Source organism: Perissodus microlepis, chromosome 17, assembly GCF_051167445.1.
Source record: "Perissodus microlepis isolate ML-2025 ecotype Zambia chromosome 17, ASM5116744v1, whole genome shotgun sequence".
NCBI lineage: Eukaryota > Metazoa > Chordata > Actinopteri > Cichliformes > Cichlidae > Perissodus > Perissodus microlepis.
In genome coordinates, this window is record NC_140477.1 from 17,348,073 (window position 1) to 17,372,122 (window position 24,050).

General features: G+C 39.1%; 1 protein-coding gene across 1 annotated transcript in view; it reads left to right on the plus strand.

Annotated features, from left to right (window-relative positions):
* The window catches only part of rassf3 (Ras association domain family member 3), a 74,024-nt gene that overhangs the window by 4,244 nt on the left and 45,730 nt on the right, over positions 1 to 24,050 (plus strand). The window contains exon 2 of the mRNA XM_084909842.1: positions 8,302 to 8,414. Coding sequence (XP_084765968.1) covers positions 8,302 to 8,414 — 113 coding nt within the window. The remainder of the gene's footprint in view (positions 1 to 8,301; positions 8,415 to 24,050) is intronic.

The window sequence follows — 24,050 nt, forward strand, 5'->3', positions numbered from 1 at the left end:
ACCTTTATGCTGTAGCTTCCTGATTGCAATGTTATGGGTCCATTTGGCCTTACATTTAAATGTTATTGCTATAAAAACTAATCTAAATAATAAAGTAAGTAAAAAGAATAAGATTTAGAAATGTGAAACTGTAATATAATAAAAAACAAAGTTTTATAATATAAAAAGAGTTTAAATAGCTCAATATTTTAACCTAATCTAAATTTAAGTATTCAGCGTTTCTCTGACATTTTTTCCCTGTTTAAGTTAAAAAATAAACTGGTTATCTTTGATTAACTTGACCAGTTTTGCAGATTAAGAAACCAGTATTTAAAAATAAACTTCACTTGTACTGATTTCTATTGTTTCTCTGTTTCTGTTGTTGGGTGAGGATTCATGGAAAAGAGTCAATATTAGCTTAAAAGTTAGCTAAAATGCTTAACATCATACAGCACTCAAAGATTTGTCCATAGTTGTTCTGTGTCTGTTAAAATGTTCGAGTTTCCAGTGCACTCTAATATTTTATGCTTTTTAAACAATAACTGGTTCAGTTGGAAAAGTGAAATGAGCTACAGAAAGGTAACGTGTTGTCCTTGGTTCAACTTCTGTATGAAAGCGGTTTAGCTCACGCTCTCTCTCTCTCTCTCTCTCTCTCTCTCTCTCTCTTCCTGTGGGTCTGTCATCCTATGGCTCTTTCTCCGAAGTAACAGGAACCACCGAAGAGAGCCGGGGATCTTTGTCTGATTGGGTTTAATGTTGCATTAGTGTGTGTATTCATTAGTCGGCTCTGTAGAAGGGATTTCTGTAGGCGGCTGCAGCTTGTTTCCAGTCAGTTTGCTCTCTATTTTTGATGTGACAGAATAGAAATAGCAGCACTTTGTCCTCCCTCAGTGTGATTCTTCTTCTTTAAATGGCTCTTTATTGTTAAGCTTCTGCATCCTTCAGTTCAAGCTTGTCCTCTACATTTAAATATGGCTTAACCCACCGTTCTTCCTTTTTTTGTCTACTTGTTCAGATCTAGAGCTCCTTTTAAAGAAGCCAAGTGCCTCTATAGCTTACTTAGCATTAGCCAATAGATGAAGCACTCAGGCTAATGGCTGCTGACATCCGTACTCCATATGAAGCCACAAGAGCTGTCAGAATACCAACAAATGAAAATATCCCATTAATTGTTTATTGTTGTTTACACTGTCCCCATTTTCACAAGCTCAAAAGGAAACACACAACAGTTTTTTAGCCGAGTGCAGGTTTTTTATTTCATGACTAATCAAGAAGATAAAAGACTCATTTAACAAAGTGATGACTTTGTTAATGGAAACTTTCAACATATGTCACACAATAGTGCCACCTTATTGTGTATACATACATAATATATTAGAAACAGATATATTTGTACTTTGTAGCTCTTATTTATGGTTATTACATAGAAAAAACAATGTTTCCAGTTAATAAGCAATAGCAGCAAATGATAATTACATTACCTTTAAACAAAGGAGAGATTTTAGGATATGGGGTAGGATTAATTTCTTCATTGTAGTATAGTGTTATAACTAGTAAAAATATCAATCTATATTAGTGTTTTATTATAAGGTAATAATACAATCACATTGTTGCTATATTAAGAATGTTTATTTCCAAATACTACACAGAAATGATGATTTTTATTGCTCACAAGTTGTTTCTGCCTGATGATATTGCTACATTTTTTCACATTATCACTGCTCCGTTATTATCACATTATGTAAGTTTCCGTCTAATATTACTCAGCTAAAAACTACAGTTGATACTAAGCTATTACTTACTTATAATTTGATATCTAGCAGCTACTTCCTTTTAATTTCCACATCATTTCCTCATGTTACTACTGGGCTGTGCCATAAGAATAACAACATGCAAGAATGATCAAAATGATTTAAAAAGTAGCAAAAAAGTTGACATTTAGTCATTAATACCTAGATGGAGGTTTGTTAAAGAGGCAAGGATAAAAATCAACAGATCGGCGTCTGAGCCGGAGACAGTGGAGAGGTTTCATAGTTCAGAGAGTCATTTAGAAGCACTGTGAGAAATACCAAAGCTCATTGTTCAAACCTCTTCAGTGTAGTCTGCCTTCACCGTGTGTGTGTGTGTGTGTCAGTGTGTGTGTGTGTGTGTGTGTGTGTGTGTGTGTGTGTCAGTCAGCTGCTGTCCTGTTGTTTGTTCAGTCGCTGTGACAGTTTGGCTCCACAAGACACTTTTAGCCTGTGGCTAATGACACACACACACACACACACACACACACAAACTACAAACACAAATGGGTGACGGTGTCTCTGGGAGGAGGGACCAGAGTAGAGCAGTTACTGCAGACCGAGACGCATCATGGATGGGAGTGAAGGATGACTATTTTGTGGAATTATATCAAGTTATATTTGGATATGAATCACCACCTGAAGCCTGCAGGAACCCAGAAAACCTCAAAACAGTGTATGTGTGTGTGGGGGGGAGACAGAGAGTGTGTGTGCAATGGGGTTTACCAAAAACTTTGGGAAACCTCTGAGGAGAATGTCCAGATTTTTCTATCGCTTTCCAAAAGTGATGCGACGTTCTGGACGTCTGGAAGTCAGTCTGCTGTGGAGAAGCTCTGGTGAGTTATGAGCGATGAACAGGACAGACCATTTAGGTGGCCAGTATTCACCACGGTCAACTTCTCTTATGCAGTTTCTTTCCATTCTCCTCGTCTGTTAGTGGAAACTTATCCTATAGTTTACAGTAAACTGAACTGTTCTCTGGTAAGAGGAAACCTGAAATATCATGCTGTGGAAACAAAAATTAAAATAACTTGTTAACCTGTTAACTTGTTAAACAAACGCACCTCAAATGTCAGTGCCCTGCTTCATTTCTGCTGCTATCAGTGTGTGTGTGAATGTGCTGAGGTAATGTCAAACCTCTTCAGTCTTTATTTTTCTCTTATACTTTTATCCTTTTTATACTCTGACTGGCTCAAGGTTTGATTACATACGCCCAAGCGCGTGTCCAGACATGTTGACAGGAACAAAAGAGACAAGACTAGAAAGATAATGATGGGATAGCAGATGGCTGCTGTATTCAGCCCACACCTGTCCTCATTCACGCACCTGTCTTTGTCTTCTAACTTGTGTACAAGTATTTGCAGTTAGTGGACACAATATGTAGTCCTACCTACATATTTCACGCCGGATACTTAACCCTTTCTGCAGGAACTGCATTGTCTGATTTTACATTCCTTGTTAATGCTTTCTCTTTAACTCCTAATGCACCAAAGTCACTTCTATTATCCGTCCATTCATCCATGGATGTGGAGCAGTAGCAACTACCTCCCAGTCCACTAGTCCCCAGTTATGTTAAAAAAGTTCTTCAGTTATCTACACAGCACCTGGATGAAAGAAAAAAAACAATATATCAAATATGTTTTTTGGCTTCTTCCTGGGCACTTATGCTATAATAAGCTGATTTCAGTTTATGTGGAAAATAATGGAGCGGAACAGCAAAACAGGTTTTGAGGAGTGGAAATACACAAGGACATTGCTTTTATTTTTATTGCACAAAGGAGCACGATGGTAAAGGGGAAGCTGCATCCAGGACAGAAACAGCCGCATTTTACTGCATTTTTCAGGTCCTTTAAGCACCTGCACAGACAGCATCCTAATGCTAAGCTAGCCAGGAGCACAGAGTCATGACAAAGCTGAGTGAATGCCAACCCCATCCCAGCAGCTAGACTCTGAACTTCAACAGGTAAAAAAAGAAGTGATGAGCAGTCAAGCTGCATTCCCATCACTCCCATCCTGAGGCCGCCAAAGTGGAAGCCTTTCACCAGTGGATGAAGTGGAAATTCTGTCCATAAAAATTATGAACACAATCTGTGGTAAACACTTTACCCTGGCCAAGTCCAACGCTCACTGGGAACAATCTGACCTACTGCTGCTAATGCAGGCCAAGCTCTCACTGCATTTGTAAGGGACCGAATGGCTTGTGGCAACCGACCAGATGCCCTTTATGCCCATGTTTACTTATGCCATAAGTAAACGTTTTTCTCATCAGTTTATAGTCCCAGTCACTTGATTTAAGTCTTAATAAAAAATGAAGATTATTTTATAAATAATGACCCAGTTAGAATCACAAAGGAAGACAAAGTAAGGCATGTTTTAAGCCAGCCCAACTTTATGATTGACATGTCTGTGCTGTGTAAGCCTGTGCGTGTGTGTGTGTGTGTGTGTGTGTGTGTGTGTGTGTGTGTTTGTTTCAGCACATGAGTGCTAAAGGAGCTGGAGCCTCATGGTCCCTCTCGCTGCACACACAGAACAAATTATAGAACTCGTGCTAAAAAACATTTCACTTTTCACACACGGGTGGAAAATCCATAGTGTCTAGCCAGTTTTGGATTTCTGACCTTTGACCTCTGATGTGAGACCCTGCTGAGTTTTAATGTAAGATACTAAAACCCAAACTGAAATGGTAGTTTTGGCTGCAGTCAGTCAAGTTTCAGATTGTCCAGACTCATCAAAGCATTTTATTATATTTTGGACAAAATAAAGAGAAAAGTAGCGTTAAATACAACAAATGTAATTCTAATTTTTGATAAAACGTTCCTCAATCTGACTTTCCTAAATCAAGATTTTCATATTTGAGAGAATTTTTTCTATTATGTTTTGCATTTGCTGTGTTAACCAACTGAATCAGAACTATTAATTCAGAAGAATACAACGAGACAAATACTTTTAATATACAGCTCACTTATTAAAATCTCAATAAAAGTTGTACATTTTTCGCTCTATTAGAAAATTGTCTCATGTTTATCTTTTTAAAGTAGTTTCTATGTATCTTTAATTCAGTCACTTATTATATATTAATACAGTGACAACTCACTGTAAATGAGCCCTTTCTCAAAATGTGTTTTCACATGTTTATAGGCTTAAAGTTGGGTGTAAAAACTTTACCATTCACGCTGCATCGGCACTGAAAAAAAGAAAAGGTTACAGAGTTTATGTGTGTGTGTTTGAGACGTTCCTCCAGCGGGCTGATTGAGTCTGATCGATTTGTGGAGTCTGGGAAATGCTTTTATCCCTGAGACAGCAGATGAGGCAGATGGAGAGGAAGATGATGAAAAAAGGAGGAAGAAAAAAACGCAAAAAACTATCAGTTATATTGCAAATGCAAGGACATTTTTTGGTATTCCTGTACACAAATTTCCATTCATCCATCTGTTCCATTTTCCAAAGCCAGTATCGGTATCGAGTGATATATAACGACTGAAGACTCCTGAGAACATTTCGCTTTGTTGAAGTGGTTTAAAAGTCATGAACACAAACTAATAGGTGCTTTTCACCTTTTGCTATTAGACAGGACTGTGAACATGCCATTAATTATTTCAGAATAAAATATGAATGTAGCCTTCACCCATTGGTTAGTTAAGACGATGACGACGAGGGGATGATGGCATCATTGGCTAATGATCTATGAGTTGCGTATAGCAAACAACATACCCTTGATAATCCTCCTTTCTGACACTAATTATTTTGCCATAATTTACAAAATTAATTTTAACAGAAGTGAGCTGTTTCTGTTTCACAGCATCTTCCAGACTAAAAAAAGATGCAACACTTCTCACCCGGCATTAACAGCTGAGGTAAACAGTGGCCTGCCACAGATGGGGAAAAAGTCTGGGGCAAATGTGAACACGCCAGATGGCCGCGGCCTCGTGGACAATCTAAATTTTATTTTTTTGATCTCTCATGCCTGTCTAAAACATGTTTGTCCTATAGCAGACACCGTAGCTAGGGTGATGCACCTGAACTGGAAGGGGTAAGACAACAGAACCCAGTTGACTGCAATCTGCAATCTACTAACATCTAGTGGTGAAAAATGTCACACACTGTAACGTTTAATTTTAGAATCAGAAAGACTATTTATCCCCAAGGGGCAATTAGGACTTAGAAGCTAGATCCATCTTTTTTCTGGGGTTTTTCGTTTCAATTAAAAGTAGAAAATGCAACTTTCTGGCGGAACCAAAATCTTTATCATGGTTTAAAGTGGTGCACTGACTTTTTTGTGGTTTGGTTTGACGCAGCACCTGCTATGTGTTGATATCTTCTTCATGTCCAAAAATAACCCTGCATGCTGCATAATGGTATTGATGGATGGATGTACAAGGCTCTTTATGACTTCCTCTGTGGATCAGGTTCATTGTCAGAAGGGATTGAGGTGGATGATTGGGCAGGCGGATGACTGGATGGGCAGGAAACTGGATAGGCCGACCCAACTGTAGTCATAACAAGCTACGAAAGAGAGCAAAAGAGAGAGGGGAGGAGAGAGTGGCTGCAGATGGCTGAGTCAGCAGTCCTACGTCCATCCATCCATCCATCCATCCATCCACCACTGCCACCCCTCCTCCTCCACCTCTCCTGTCTGTGTGCCCATCTCACTGTGGCCTCCATTTGACTGTTAAATCACCCACTCAGCACAACAACAGAGAGAGAGAGGCAGACGGGGAAACGGGGGAGAATGGCACATCAGCATCTGAAGCACGGCCGAGAAACACCGCAAAGGGAAAGAAGAGAGAGTGTGTTGGCATGTGTGGTTCCATTCAGCGCGAGTGTGTGTGTGCGGGAGGATGTCATGTTGAGGCTCGTAGACAGGATTTCAGTGAGTGTATGAGTTGAAGATGGGAGATGGGAGCAGCCATGTGCAAACTGTCGGATAAAGTTGGACAGCACGTGAGAAAGAAGTCGACAGGTAGGATCATGGGACTAAAGACACACACACCTGCACGCACGAGGCACGTGTAGGGTTGTGTTGGGATGCGTTGGAGTGAATAATGTTTGTTTGATTACAAGAAGTGACTATGAACAACCCTCCTCCTCGGTTCTATTTGTTTTAATGGTGCATTTGGGTTGTAGCCAGTTGTAGCTAGCTCGGTGTGTGTGTGTGTGTGTGTGTGTGTGTGTGTGTGTGTGTGTGTGTGTGTGTGTGTGTGTGTGTGTGTGTGTGTGTGTGCCATTTAATTTAAAGTTATAACAAAAGTTGGGCACCACAGGGAAGAAGATATAACTTCAGTGGCTACATTTAGTCTGCAGCTAACTTGTTTTCATGTTGATTTAGCCTTAAATATTTTTATATATTCCTGTGTCATGAGAACAAATCTGTAAACATTGCTTAATAAGCTCTGTTGTGAGGCAAAGACTGTTTTTAAAATGGGTTTTTATGTCCAATCACAAAAGTTGAAAGCCCTAAAATGATTGACTTAGTGATTAAAAAGATAGAGGAAATCTATATTTTCGTTGTTGGAACAAACATTTTCATGTTTTCTTTGATAAATGGATAAAAAGATGATTCATCTCTTACTAATTGCTTAATTTCTATCAAATGACTGGAGTTTTAAAGCTGTAGCAAACAGTTTGTCTGAATTAAATATGTTTTTAGTTGCTTTGGTGATTGATGTGTTAGAATCTGTAAGCTGTCTACAATTAGATAACTGAATTAATGATCATATGTTTATTCCTTAAAATATAAGAATGGTACATGAACATTGGAGGATAAGATGAGCTCATTCAGCCAAGCTGAAGCTTCAAAGCTGCTGCTCAGTGTTTTTGTCCCGTGATTCTCAAACTTTTTCAGTTCATGGAAACATTTTTGTTTCTAAAGCTTCTCACGTTGTGACGATAGGACCATCCTGTAGGATAGGCTCCAGTCCCCCTGCCACGCTGAATGTGATGAGTGGAAGAACATGGATAAATGGATGGTTGTTTGATTTTTCTTTTTCTTTTTTTACGGAGCGAGAAAGCCAAACTTATTTCTCTAATTAACAAAAAAACACTTCTATAATCAAAGAAATCATGCTGTATTTGTGAGCCACCACTAGTTTGCAAAGAAGATGAATTTGACTCAATCAGTATCATCCAGAAAATGTCATTTTAAAATTTTCCTACAGGTTTTGCTCATCTGAAGTATCCTTTATGAATGTGGAGCCCAAATCTTGCTCACTGACTTTTTGTTTTTATTTAATGGTAATTTGGAAAATAAATTGTCATATTTAATTCCTCTTTATTTGCATTTCTATGTTAAAACATAGTTTAATCTCACCGGATTTTATTCTGAAACCTCTCCCTCCTCCATGTCATCATTTGCATGTCGTTGTTTTCCATTTGCAGAAGAAGAACCTCAACCGACACGCTGCCCTTTTCAAAAGAGCATTTGCATATACGTTACAGAAACTTTTTTCCGTATGCATATCTGCTCCTTACTGCTAACCCTATCATTTATACTTTTATTACCAGTGAATGAATCTATAATCAGGTCATTTCTCTGCAGGTTGCAAGTACGCGTGCCACACTGCATGTCGGGACAAAGTGGCACTGGACTGCCATCCTCCAGCATCGCCCGTCAGCCAGGACCAGCTCAACAACAACAACACGCCGCTCCATGTGAGTACACAAAACACTCTGACTGGGATTTCTCGCTTTTGTTTTCCAGTCAGCTCAGTCTAATCCAACTCACGAGAATCTCTTTGTGTGTAACTGTGGTCCAATTATCCACAAATATGTACTACAGTGTGGGGTTTTTTTTGTTTTTTTAAAAAAAAAGATTATTTAGTGTTATGTGATGGTGAAATAGTGTTTAAGGGGAACCACACACTTCAGTGACCTCCCCTCTGTGCTGTCTGATGATTAGAGATTAGTGTTTTATTGTTAGCCAGTAACAGCAGTTAGTTTTATTGTTATTATGTAATCTGTTATTCTTTCCGAAATCTTCTTTGTCTGTGGAAACAAAAACTACATACATTTAACAACTTAAATGTAAGTAGAGTTATACTAGAGGAGTCTAAAAAGTCTCCTGCGTTGTAAAACCCAGGTTATTTTAAATTTTATTTTAAATTTCGGTTTATTTGTCACTGTAATGCTGTTGATCACCTCTGGATTGTGCTGTAGGCTCATTTTTTAGCTGGTGCAGTTTGCCGTTTCCCACTTTTGAGCTATCCGCACACACAGTACAAGAGAAAAAAGGAAGCTAACAGTTTATTTCATTATCGTTTGTCGAATGGTGTTAATGCAATGCTGTGCCTCGTTATCTGGCAGTACAGGCAGAGTAAGACAGGCAGATTACAGGCATAACAGGAAAATATTTACTCTTTCATCTTCAGAGAGATGCCCTCTACCAAAGGATAACAACCAAATATTAGTTTGAAAAACATTTATTTCAAACTAAAATGGGCACAAATATATATTTTCAAAATGTCACCATAGTTACCAAAGTTAGGATATTATTGCTTCAGCAGCCAAAACTTTAAGCACAACCTGTAACAAATTATCTTAAAGAAGTACAAATAAACTTAAAATGACAAAAAAAAGACAAATACTGACTGTACGACTTCATAAATCCCTAAAATAAAGTATATATAGTAGATCAGACAAAACAAACGTTCTGACATAAATATAGGTTTTAAGAAAATTTGTTTTGTAAGTACTTTGCTACTTGTTCTAATGTGTGCCTTTCTCCTATTTTTGTATATCGCTCTCTTGGTTTTATTTCTGTTTCTCCTGTCTGCTGTCTGTTTATATTTTATTCCAGCACAGTTGGTGTGGAGCACCCACAATTTCATTGTACATCTACAATAACAATAAAGGGCTTTTCTATTCTATTCTATTCTATGCTAGTCTATTCCTAAAGTGCATTTTACAGACCTAGTTCATGAAGTGATTAGTTAATTAGCTGATAATGTGATGGATGTGGTATAAAATGATATGCATCTGAGCTGGAAAACATGTTGGAGTCTGTTTTTGATTAATCCCAGTCTGCTCTGATATAAGCTCGCTACACTCGCACACACCCATCATGCATCACTCACCAAGAATGGTGTGTGTGTGTGTGTCTGTCTGTCTGTGTGTAATTCCTAGAAGACAGCTGGGTGTGCAGGAGGCCTGGTTCATGTAAAGTGTTTTTGCAGACCACATGAGGCTGTAGTGCAACACCATACAACTGTATCTCTGTAGGCCTTCAATAACTTTAACTTTGTGTGTGTGTGTGTGTGTGTGTGTGTGTGTGTGTGTGTGTGTGTGTGTGTGTGTGTGTGTGTGTGTGTGTGTGTGTGTGTTAGTACAGCCAGCTAGAGTTATTTCCTTCATAGGAAACAGTTACAGGATGTGTGACACTGGCAAAAAGAGAGAGATCAGCATGCAAACACTCACATGTTCAAATCACAACACTTCTATTAAAATAAACAAACCACTCGTCTTTCTCCGGTCAACAGTCACATTCCGTTTTATACAATGGAGGAGTTAAAACCCTCCCATTATTGTATTCATGCACTAATCCACATTTTAGTGGATAAATATTTATATATGCACAGATAAGTTAATGATGAGTCAGTAAATGAACAGAACACAGAGAGGAACTGTGATATAACAGCACTAAAAGTTAGTTTTTAAATGTATTTTAAGTGTAATAATCAATGAAATCTTCTTCCTGAATCCATAAAAAGGGGTCCTATTGGGCTTTTTCTTCTTTTGTGATATAATATATCTAATGTACAAGTAATCCCTGTGAACAAACAGCTCGGACTTTAGATTGCTCTAAATGTTCAGATTTAGATATTTTTCTCTATGTTTGGCTACTGTGTGAATCATGCAAAGCTGCTCTAGGATAGTCCAAAAATAGAAGTATGGCTGGCTCTAAGTCCCACCCTGATGAAAGATGGCTGGGAATTAAATGGAAGTAATGTGATGCTTCTGGATTTTGAGTTTTTCTCTTGTTGAGTTTTTGATCCATCTATCCCTCCATACATACAACCATTCCCAAGCCAGGCAAGAGGCTTAATCTCTCTATCTTGTCATGGCTGTTTTCCTGGCATCTTCCCAGTAGGAGATGCTCACTGGTATCCACGATTGAGTTCTTTTGGAATGGGAACCTTTCCATAAAGTGACCATCACCGTCTTCACCCCAACGGATTGGTGTGTCTACATCACTGCTGATGCCACACTGATCCATCGATCCATCACTCACCTGCTCCAGTCTCCCTTCACTGGTGAACAAGAGCGTGAGATACTTAAACTCGTCCACCGTTCCCAGCAAACATTTAGACGTGGAATAACCAATCTGCTGCTGGTGGAAGTTTCAAAATAAAAGTTGCGCTGATGTCGGAGACACAACCTCAACATCGTTTCGAGCTGCTTATTGAAGGTAGCAACCAGACCTTTTTAGGCCTTTTAGCAGGAAAGCTGACACTGCAAAGATACCTCAGACTCACGCCCTCTCACTCTAGGGCCCATTTCTGATCCCACTGATTACACGGTCAATCCAGCACATCACAAGGTTTATGCTGCTGACATCAGGGATGATAGATAAGACAAAGTATAAGATAATATCCTCCATTATATCCTCTTTAGATTCCCATCATGTTCTTGATCAAACCAACGTCACACCTCACTGCTTACATCCCATCTGGCAGTGACATTGTTGTAAACTCCACTGAGTTTCTAAGAGTGGTTTTGGCTCTCGTGTTCATCAACACTGGTGTGGGTTTATTCTTCGAGGAGGAGGAGGATTAGCTCAGCATAATTTCAAACCAATGCTGAGCACATTTGCACTCTAATAGTGCTGAGTAATGCTGAGTAAGGAGCTTTTGTGGGCTTTTAGGTGTCAGTTATTAAAAATACATTTCTGGTGTGGTTGTGGTGTGTGTGGCCACAGATGTGTAGCAGACATGCATGTGTTTTCAGTTAAACGGATTGTATGTGTGCTGAGTCACTGATTGATAATGAGCATGTACTTTTCTTTTAATAATACATTTAAAATTCCCTTTTTTTTTTGTTGTTTTTGAAAACGTGTCAAAAATGCAATGTTGCCTGTAAGGTTTTTTAAGACAGCTGAATCATGTGAGAGAGCGACTGTCTGTCTGAGGTCTGTGGCGGAGACGTCGTCTACAAACCGAATGCCTGAGATAACGGCGTGATATGCCGCCGTAAGGCAGCCATAAGCTCTCGTGTTTTAGCGAAAGTAGTGAAGTCCGAGTGTGTCTTTGTGTATGTGATCAAGTCAGTTGTGGATTGTGAACCTGCAGTCATTTCTCCGTCATTTCAGGTCCATCCATGCATTTTCCTAACCACAAACAACCATTCACAGGCACACTACAGCCAATTTAGACTCACCAATTCCTCCTAAAGTCCAAAGACTGTAAGAGGAAGCCACAGAGAACTCACACAGACACACTGAGAGACTGCAAGCTACACACAGAAGTCTAATTTCAAGCCCTATTTTCTAAATTTTCGCCTTTTTAAGTGTCAGAAAGAAGGATTAGCTTATCCAGGTTAAACTCATTGGCTAATGGCTTTCAAGGCAGTTTTCTTTATATAGTGCCAAATCACGATCCAATAACAGAGAGAAAACCCAACAAGCAAACCCCTGTAAGCAAGCACTTGGTGACAGTAGGAAGGAAAAACTCCCAGGAAATCTGCATTATGGATGAACTGGAGACAGTTAGCTTTTAGAACACAATGACAAAAATGAATTATAGTAGTCCAGCCTAGAAGTAATAAATGTATGAACTAATTTTACAGCATCATTCTGAGACAGGATATTTCTAATTTCTGAGATATTTCTCAAATGACAGAAAGCAGACCTTCATATTTGTTTAATATGCACGTTGAAGGACACATCCGGGTCAGAAAAAATTCCAAGATTTCTCACAGTCTTACTGAAGGACAAGGTAAAGCCGCAAGGCGTAAGCATCCGGTTAGACTCCATGTTTCTAAGATTTTTAGGTCTGACTACAATAACCTCAGTTTTATCTAAATGTAAAAGCAGGAAATTAGAGGTCATCCAAGTATTTATGCCTTTAAGAAACGCCTGCAGTTTAACTAATTGGTGTGTGTCATCTGGCTTCATGGATAGATAACGCTGGGTATCATCTGCATAGCAGTGAAAATCGTTATCTTATCTCACTGTCACTTGTTATCCATCATTTAGAGCTGGTTTGTAACACCCTGGACAGCTGAATGCAAACATAGTTACAGGTACAGAAAAACAGCCACCTACCTGTATGTATGTATGTATGTATGTATGCTATACCTTTAACCTAAATTGGCTCACATAGCTAATGAAAATAATCCCAAAAAGGCCACAAGGATTTGGTACATCCAAAGTTTGCGTTGTACTACCACACAGCTGCAGTTGTCGTGAATCACGTCTGTTAGAGCTGCTGATTGGCTCTTTGGGGGCAGGAATAAAACAGCCCTCCCAGATTAGATTTCTATTCCGGGTTCTCGCTCTTGTAATGTTTATTGGAGTTGGAAGTGTAGATGTATGTGGATGCCTGTCAGCAATAGCTGAGCTACACACACAAACCCACATACACACACCTGTGTTAGTTATCACAGTGACAGTGATCTCACACAGCAGCCAGCCAGTGTTTGGAGGCATTTACTCAAGAGTGTAATACTAGCGTCCCGTGAGAACAGCGTATCAAGAAGTAGGTCAGCAGGCATCAGAAACAGTGCGAACACTGCACGAGAAACTCAAACAGCTTGAGAGGAAACACTCGAAGTTTAATGTTAAACTACTGAGTGTTTGATTAGGTAAACGGTCAATTCAATAAGCTAATTCTTCTAGTGTATTTTACTCTATGTAGTATACTTTGTACATAGTACAATTTACTCTTTACTCATTGATTTCTTTTCTTATTGAGTTTGCTTATCAATTTCTTTTTGTTGTATCTTATTTTTATGTCTTTTTATTTTCTATTTTTATTGTTTTTGATAATATCTCTAATTTAGTTTTACTGATTCACTTTATAATCCTTGTACTGCTGTAACAAGGAAATCTCCCTAGTATGGGATTAATAAAGCTTATATCTATAAAAGATAGAAGTAAAAACTGTCACTATGTGCTTTTTTTCTGTACAGTAGATTAACGTATGTCCTAAATTACCTCTAGTCAACTCTTAACAGACAATAAATATTCACCAACCACAACAAGTTATTTTTTCCCCCTTGAGGCCTAAAAATGGTTCTTCATTCTTTTTTTATGTATCTTTTGTTCTTGGACCTCTTTCCTTTATCACACTTTCCAATACAAATGTAATTTTTTGAAAATTATTACTTATATTCTCCTGCATTTGATTTTTATTCAGTAAAACTTTTGCAGAAACATCTGCAGGTTTGCGTTCCAGTCAACTGCAGGGGCGTCAAAACTTTAGTTATTTTTGAAACTGACAAAAGATACAAGCCCGTTATTGCTTTAAACTTTAGTAACCGGAGATAACATTTACATAACCTCCTCTGGAGAGGCCGTACAATATGTGTACCAGTTATAGTCATGTGATAGGTTTAGCTGAAGGGGGAGACAGTTAATGAGTGATGGGGAGAAAGAGGGAATCAGGTCTATTTCCTCTGTGCTGGGAAAGACAAACATGGGCAGACGAGAGGAAACCAAGACGGCACAGGGAAGGAGACTGATCTTTGGCTCTAATGGAGCCTCTTTAACACCACCCAGTCAGTGGAGGATGATTTATTGGGGCCTGATGTCACATTAACTGCCGCGTTGGGTTTTCAGAAAAATAGCCGGAGTTACTGTAAAGACCATTAATGATAGGGAACACTGATTTCTTATCATTACCTTCAGCTTTTCCTCCAGTGCTGCTGTCCCTGATCATTACTGGTGACCAAACAAAGCAGAAAGAAAAATGATTGCTAAATTTCATAGTATACTGTACAATTAGCAGATGCGTAGTGGCTCAGACACAATATGGCACTGTATGGAAAAACAGATTTTCTGGCCCTGAAGTGAGTCCCAGCAGTTAACAGCTGTTTACAGATCATGAAGCTGACATTTAGAGGAGCTGGAAACCGTGGGAAATATTTCTGCACACAGGAGGAGGACTTCCAGAGTTAAGTGAAAGTTGCGTCATGGCCAGGTGCCAAACTCCTTTTAGTGCCTGAGCCACATGAAGCTCAATTCGATCTCAAGTGTGCCAGAAAAGTAGAACCACCTACCCAACTCTACCGAAAACTCTCAGCAAAAGAAGGTATTTTTTTTGTTTTGTTTAATTAATTGTATAAAAAACCTAAATCCTCAAGGTGCTTCATATTATAAGGTAAAGAGAGAACCTCCCAAAACACTGCAAAGATCATTTAGCAGGCTGCATGTTAGACACCATGTCTGGTCTCTAGGGGTGTGAAATAGTATGAGGCGATTAGCATTGCTGCAGATGAATTCTTGCCCACTTGTGTTTACAAAATTGTTTTATTTCATCCACACAGAACAGTTTTCCAGCATGAACAATCTCTTTAAGGTCACGCCAGCACATCTCAGTAGGATTTTAGTCCATTCTAAATCCTTAATTTTGCTGTTTTTGAAGCACTCCGAAGTGGACTTGCTGGTGTGTTTTGGATCCTTGTCCTGCTGGACTAGCTGAGGGTGCTTGAGCTTCAGGGCATGAACTGATGGTGAGAGATTTTCCTCCAGGATTTTCTGTTAAAGAGCAGAATTCATGGTTTCATGACCATCACACTACCACCACCATGGTTCACTGGAGTATTTGCAACCCTTTCCAGACTCATGGATGTCAGTGACTTTCAGCTTTTTCAGCTGTTTCTTTAGATCATGGCTTCATGTGTTGGTCTGCTTCACTTTGTCACACGGGTTCTATTTAAGTGATTTTTGGATTCAACAGTGTAGTTTGTATTTACTCGGCCTGTCTTTGTCTAATATTAAAATTAGTTTGATGAACTGAAACAAGTGTGACAAATATGCAAAAGCAAAGAAAACAGGAAGGGGCAAACACTTTCACAGCACTGTAGTCCTCGCCACAACGTCACAAAGTCAGAGTTAACAGTGAGAAACAGCATGAATCTCAGTGTGCAAATATTTATTTGAAAGGGTTTTATATTGTAACTCAGTAGGAAGGAGAGCGGGAACAGAACTCAAGGTAATGGTTTTAAAGTTAGGAAGGCAACTTTAAAAAAGAAAAGAAGGAATTTTAATGGGTTTTTCCCTCTGAGTTTTATGGTTGCTCATTAACAGCTATATGCTAGAGCCGGGGTGAGGTCACATTAAAGTAAATACACACAAACACACACACACAAGCCAAACCAGTGGAGAGCAGCTGTAAAATCAGCATGGGAAAAGGTTTCTGCTCTTTTTTTCTACATTATTCCTCCCAGAGTTTATTCTGCTGTTTAATTTGGGGCTTTATTCTGTTTCTCTGTCTGTCTTTTGTCAGTTGAGCTTTAACCTGAAACACAGCAGTGTTTGAAATCCTATTTTATGCTTTGACCTTGACGGCTCTTACTACTGTCTTGGTGTATTGGCACATTTTGTGAACATTATCCTGCCTGCAGTCAGGACAAAACTAAACTATAGTTCAGTGTTGCCGACTTCAGATACTAGTTGGAGCGAGATTCACAGAAATTGGTTAACAGCTTAATACTTTTAAAGGATGAAATGTGTAGCAGGTGAGACCTGTAGATCCTGACCATTCCTGTGTCTGTGTCAGGGATAATTAAGGATCCTGCAGATCTGCAGATGTAAAGCTCCTCTGGCAGAGTCCAAAAATAAAATATAAATATATAGATCTGGAAATGAGCAGTTCTCTTTTCAGTAACACAGCCTTCCTGACTGGTTGATGAGTCTCCAACCTGTTGGTGCGCAGTTGTTTGAGGTTGCTGTCATTCGCTAGGAGAAATTGGTTCAAAAGAGGTATATGGTGCTGCCCTAAAAAACTTTGATTGCCCTAGTTACCTGTAGTTTTGTGAAAAACACTGGCTTTTCTGCAAAAAGTAGCTGATCAGTAATGAAACTGTAAAAACTGTCAGTGTTTGGTTGTGCGCTAATGCACAACTTTTACACAAGAATTTTCTGTTTCTGCTTTGCACTTCAAATGTCATGTAAACTACAGGCAAGTCTAGCAGTGCTAGCAAACAAAAGCAATTTCAGGGAGGTTATTGATGCAGCCTCCTTTCTGTGACTTATTCTAGTGACAGCCTCCAGCAACCACCTGTCAGCCACTTGGGGATACACATTTTCCCCAGTAACCAGTAGTTAACATAATCATTTAGAGGAAAGACTTCCACAAACAGCTGTAAACAAAAAAAAATGAATTTCAAGTAACATATTTTGGACACTTGAATTATAAAACACTCTCTGCATTAATCTAAATTGCCAAAGAGTTTGTCTTCAACTTGTAGAAGTAAATGAGATTTGACAGAAGTGTAAGTATTCACATATCTGCTGATTGAAGGATTCTGTGATGCAAGTGAACCTTTTCTGGCTCTCGTACTAAAGACACTTTGTTATATTTTAGTCCAAACCAATAGACAAATGTTGGTACTGTTTTGCAGCTATGGAACAGTATATGTGACACGATCTTCAAAAATCCTAATATCAATCAATTCAACATTTGTAGTATGAGCAGAGGATTTAGACTTGCAGCATTTCCAAACTGTTTTATGACTTTTATGAGTTCCTAAAAAGCTGAGTCTGTCGACTGTGGAGACGTTTTCATTAACAGACAGTGCCAAACAATTTTATGTAGACAGCAGACGACTGAGAAACTGTAACCGTTTTTCATTTGAAGTGTGTGTTTGTGTGTTTCTGGACATAAATAAACAGTTGCTCAACAGTTGTGTTTCTTGGTATGGAAAATGTTAAACTGACATATTCACTGTGGCACCAAAATGTGGAAACTCAGCAGAAGCTGCTGGGGTGGGACACACACAAACACATGTGGATAAAGCTCATAACTACAACAACTAAATCATCTGAGACAGAAAAAAAAGAAGTTATTCAGAGTTATTCTAGACGTTTCACCTCCACACAACCTTTCAGCAGAGCTAAAACAGCACACACACCTTTTTTACTGCAGTATTATCACTTAAGATAAAGGTCAGAGTACGCAGACTTCATTCTTTTTTTTAAGAAAATAAAATACCACTAAAACTGTTAAATTTTAATAGCTACTTCATTTTATATTTTTGACTCAATGTTGAACAAGGAGTTCAAAACATGGGCGGAGCACGCTTTAGTGTGTGGTGCCCATGGCCCCCAGTCTGGACACCTCACACAATCACAGACAGCGTAAATATGGACGTAGCAACCATGACGTCACTCGCTGGTGAGCAAAGTTTATGGGTTGTACGGAAGCCCCAAACGCAATTTCATTGTTCTCTGACAATGACAATAAATACTTAAAATAAAAAAATAAAATAAAGTCGTGTTGTGAAGCCTCAAGATGAGCGTTTTCATCATCGCCATCTTTCGGAACTGGGCATGACAATCACTGGGAACAAATTGCCAGTCAAAAAACGTTAGCTGCCGAGCATAAATGATAATCGTCTTTACGGACACTTAGAATACCTCAATTTACAGAATGGATTTAATGCCCTGTGTTAAAAATGGAGAAATGATCACTTTAGCAACTGTTTAAGATTATTTTTTTCAATCATCTGAAGGTTAAAACAAAACTTAGACGAGTCTTTATGTGGTGGAAAAATCAGTTTCAAAATCAGAAAGCTAGAAATAGCTAAAGCCCAGTTACCGCTATAAAATGTGCACTTGTCTACAAAAAGTTGGGTCGTTTAAGCACTTTTGGACATTTGTGTAGATTCTGTATACACAGGCTTTTTATGCCACCCCTTTGTATCTAATGTGGCCAACACAAACAACAGGGAAGGACGCACATTGAACTACAGTTCACGTTCATGTTCAAAGTAAAACAGGAAGTAAACTCAGAGAGACGAAGATAAACACTAAGCTAAATGTGATGGCAGAGACACAAAGCAGGAGAAACTAGAAAAACAACGATAAACCGGCACAAAAATATAAAGAATAATATAAATAAAACACGTGTGAGGCCTTCACTCGCATGCTCGCTCCCTAAATCTGCACTCGGATATCAGGAATATAAGAAGCCCGTGTCTCCAATGACATTTTGCTTCATGCTTGAATCTGGATTTACTGTGTAAATCAGACAGGATTAAGAGTTGGATTGTTGCACGGAGGCAAGCTGCTTTACCCTGTTTGTAGTCTTAGACTAGACTAAGCCGACTGTCTCCCTGGCTGCAGATTCACAGTTAGCGTACGGATACCAGGGAACTATCACAGCTGTCTTCTAAATCACTGAAAAATGAGGAATAAACATCCAAAACTTGTTTACTGTTACATTAAACCTCTGAAACAGTATTTTAAACCTTGTTGGGGTATCGTGGCAGTCCAGATGAAGCCAAATCATTTAAGTGCAGCATTGAAACAAAACGTCAAAAAAGTATTTTCATCATGCAAAGCTGAAATTTTCCTCCTTTTTTTCTTGTAAGCAGTTGTTCAATCAGTTAAAAACATAGCTGCTTCAGTGTTTCTTCTCACAGGCCAATGAAAGACTTGAATTTTAGGATATCCCTCAGCCACCCCGTCCTTATCTCACATCTGGATTCATGCAGTTGTCCCTGTAAACAAACATCATCACAATCCGTCTTATCGTCCCACTCTTCCTCTTCGTGTATCTTTCCTAATCTTCCCTTTTCTCGGCTCCTCTCCTCTAATCAGACAACTATTGTGTTAAAGAAAACACAAACGGATCTGAAGGCTTACCTGGAAACAGATAGAGACAAGGAGATGGAGGAAGAGCCTGAGAAAAGAGCAAACCTGTTGAGATAAAATATGTTTGCATAATAAGCAACTGCCATTTCAGCTGGAAGAATGAGGCAGGCAGGGAGATGCAGGCAAGCGTGTAGATGTTAATCAAAGTCGAAAAACTTCAAAGAATCATACATTTGAACAACTGTAGGACTTAAAAATAAAATGACAGATACTGCAAACCTGTGTTGGGTGAAGAATCCAAAGATTCGACAAATCAATCCTTTGAATCACATCAGCTCATTCTGAATCACATTTGACAAATTATACATTGTTTGGAAGCACAAACCCTTCAGATTCAAACAATATAAACATTTTAATGATGCTAATCCTGCAGGGACAATTGTCCCTTAATTTGTAATGAAAGTGCGTACACAGCAAAATGGCAGCTTCCTTCAGTTTCTGTCTTCTATTGGTGACACACGTGCTGAATCGCTGAGCTCTGGATACCATTTTCATTATCCTACAAACACAAAACAAATTATAATGGCAGTTTGTGAAATACTCAGGACATTTAATATTTCTATACACATATTTTACATTTTTAAAATTTTTCTGAGCACAAATTTTCATCAGTACTGATTTCTGTCCAAGTGAACCTTTTAACGTGTGACAAAGACATCGGGAGGCTGGAGGAGTCTGTGGTGGCATGAATCAAGTTGTTGCTTTTCCACTTATCCGATTGGGGAGCTTGGAGCAGACTGGACGTTATTCCAACTATCATAGGCGAGGTACACTGTGGACAGGTCATCCATAACAGCGGTATTGCTGCTCATATTAAATATCAGTAACAACTGCGCTGTGATTGGTCTGGTTTAGCTGTAAGGAAAGGTGTCAGTTAAGTGTAGGGTGCAAATCTGTTAGCGATCAAAGGGATTGAAAGGAAGTTTTTGTGTAGTATTTAGAAAGAAATCACTTAGAGACAGGCAGCAACCTCCAGCAAGCACTCACCAACCAGTTGGGGAATATTCACTAACCGGTCTCTAGGCCTCTGTTACTGAGGCCTGTGGTTGAGAAAAAGATCTGGTTTTGGGTTAAAATAAAAAAAAACTTACAACAGTTTTTCATAGCTCATTTTTCTTGGAAGTCAATGATAACACAATAACACGTATAGACTGTTGATTATTTTTTAAATTCACAATTCTTAACTAACAAGTTTACAGAAAACCATCTCTCACTTATTTTATGTAAGAATTCCTCTAATTGTTTTACATTTAAGGATAAGGGGTTTATTTTTAATGGTTGCTACTAATATTTTATTTGACCTTTTTCAGCCAAAGGTGATGCAAAGAAAATCAGTCTAAAAATGATGATGAGGGTTTTAAATCAATAAACACAGAGACAAAGAAACTCAGGGACAGTGTGGAGGCGGGGGGGTGAACTGTAGCAGCCAGCGTCGCTCTGTAATCTTTGTGGATTGTGCAGGATTAACTCCACAGTCGGATGCTGGTCTGACAGACAAAGCTCCCCCATCATCAGCTGCCTGTTGCAGAAACAGGACACCAGTCGACAGCTTAGAGACCCAACAACAGACGAGTCCCAAGAGATTTCATTCATATTTGCCTCCCAGCGTGTCCTGACATGGCCAACTGTGCAGCTCATGCATTTTAGACCAAGTTAAAGAGAGCACCACCTGAGCCCCGCGCTGCTCTGTGGGGACTGTTTCTGGTAATGCATCTCAGAGAGCTTCTAAAAGGTGCGCAAAGGTGGCAAATTACAAATAACATGCTTTTCCTATAAAAATCTCTGCTTTTAGTGGTTTCAGCCCTTATGCAAGTGATCTTTTCAAAGTGATTTCCATCCATGAAAAAGCCCAAACAACCCAACCCTAACATATAAACTGCTTTTTTTTATACTGTTGCCTGGCCACCCTGATCTAAATCCAAGGGTGTCAAATATTGCTGTTTTATCCAAGCTGCAGGCATCACAGTCTGTCCTTTGGCGTTGGTGTCATCAAGTTTAAACGCACAGGCTAAGCTCATCTTTCAGTGTGCAGGGTGTGTGCTGTTCTGATCCAAACCATTATCTGTTTCTATACCTAACCAGGTCATGAAAATCTAACCCACAGCAAGAGAAAATAAAAATGAAAACGTGACAGGACATTAACCACAACCCATTCAAACTCTGTTATTGACACAGCCACCAAAGGACGCTGCTTGTGGTTTGCTTTTTCTCTTATCCTGCAGGTAAAACTTGTTTTGACAGTGAATCCATCCTCTTGTTACCCCGTGTTATGTTTGTGACTAACAGAGCACTGACCTTCGCTTTTTTCCCTTTTCAAGCTATTATTTGAATACAAAGCAAGAGCTCAGCGTGCCTCTCTATGTGCTGCTTCTGCTTACGTGTTTAATGTCAGTTTTGGGATTCTTTCTTTTGTCAGGCATCCAAGCAGACAAGTACACAAGACAGGTAAAGAAGAAAGTGAAGGCAGGGTGGAGACGAGCATCATGGGTGATTGGCGCCAGAATAATAAGAATCACTTTATTTGTATGGCACTTTTCAAAACACACAGCTACCTGCTTCACAGTTTGAATACAAGTCATGGGTTAAAAATAAGTGTACATGCTCGAGCATACACACACATTCATCCAAACAGACACGCACACAAATGCACGAAAATCTATCTTAACCTAAGTTCTGTTCACGTTTGTTAACCTGTGAACCGTGATTTGTAGTGAGCCCGATGAGCTAACGTGTCACTGGTGTTGTGATTATTGCTTCATTCAGTGTTTGTCTGCATCTTCCTGTGTGTCTCAGTGTCTCAGTCCTCTCCTGTTTGTCCCTCAGTCTGCCTGCAGTGTATAAATAGGTCATCTTCTTCCTTATCACTCCTTCTTGTGTATGTTCGTGTCCCTCTTTACAGCCTCCCTTTGCTCCTGTGTTTTTGTGGATGATTCTCAGCCTTTTTTCTATGTCTGGATTTCTGTTTTACCAAATAATGTAGATCTAATGATAAATGTACTCATCATGTTTTGGGTTTTATGCTTTTGAACACAGTCTTTAAATCAGCCATTAAATGTCTCACTTTTCTTATTATTTTCTCTAAACTTCGAACCATTGGATCCATTACCAACTGTACTCTGTGACCACTTTACGTGGCTGTAGACTTTGAACTTTTATCCTCATCTCTTCTCTCTACAGCACTCTCTTTAACTCACCTGTATGTTTAGAAATTACATTAAAGTGGTTCCCACTGGTTTATAAGGTTGAGCCTGCAGCTTTTAATATGGTGCCAGGATGTTTTGACTCGGGAACAAGGTTGTTAGAATTGGAATTGTCCAAAAAGTCGGCTTCCCAGCAGATTTCTTTATCTTATCTTGAAGATGAAGCTGATGTTTTAATGTTTATCCAGTGGAGAGTTACAAAAAAACTACAGAATTACCAACGTTTGATAGTGTCAGCCTAGAATAAACCCAACCCAAGCCCAACACTCTATTAAGAGAGGCCAGTTTTATCTTGTGCATGTGCACAGAAGTCAGGGGCAGAGCATCAAGGGGTAAACCGAAGCCCATTGGAAGTAATTTTTCTGCTCAGTTTGTGGGCGTTTCAAAGGAAAACACAGATCTGCATCAGGGTGGAACTCAACGTCAGGCTCCTGAGTGTGTTGGTGTGTGTTTGTTTGCGCTTATCTGTCCTTATCCAGGCGAACGATCTCAAACCAAGATACCAACGGGCCGAGAGGAGAGTGCACTGTAAATGACCCACATTCAGCATTCATAGAGGCCACACAGAGCAGCGGCACGGTGACCCTCCTGCCAGCAAAACGAAAAAGGAAGATATGCTATTAATCGACCAAACTCAGATTAAAACAACAGACAGAGAAAGTGGGGAAAAGAAGAGAAAAAGACATTTAAAGTAAACAGAAGTGTCGTTGTTAGTGTGATCATTTAAAAACATCCTGAATATAGCCACATTCTAAAACTAAACAATGAATGAAAGATTATATTCGTTCATTTATTTATATGAAAAGTCTGAGTGGAGGTTATTATTTTAATCTGAGTGCCTGCTGACGTCTGTGGGAAGGAGGGATGGTGAAAAAGCAGGAGAAAGATTGTGTTGGCAAAGTCAGAACTTCTTATCGTACCGATGAATCTCCTCCTATTGAATTAAACTGTGTGTGTGTGCGTGTTGGACTTGTGACTCTCACAGATCTCTTATTATGCTGCTGCTGCTGAAAAGCGGCTTCTTTCCAAAGTCTGGCTTTTAGACCTTCTGTTTTTCCTTATCGTGTTAGATTTGAAGTAATTTAATTTAATATTCAGCTCAAAAATATTATTTTTTATGAAAGCTCTGTTTCCTGTGATTGAACCAATGCTATTACAGCTGCCAGCAGCATGAAAATGTTGTGATTTGTGCTGTATTGATGCTCACGGAGTGCTTACATGTAAGGAAGAGTTCATATCATCAGAGAGCAGCTGTGTGGTTTTTAAGCTATTGCA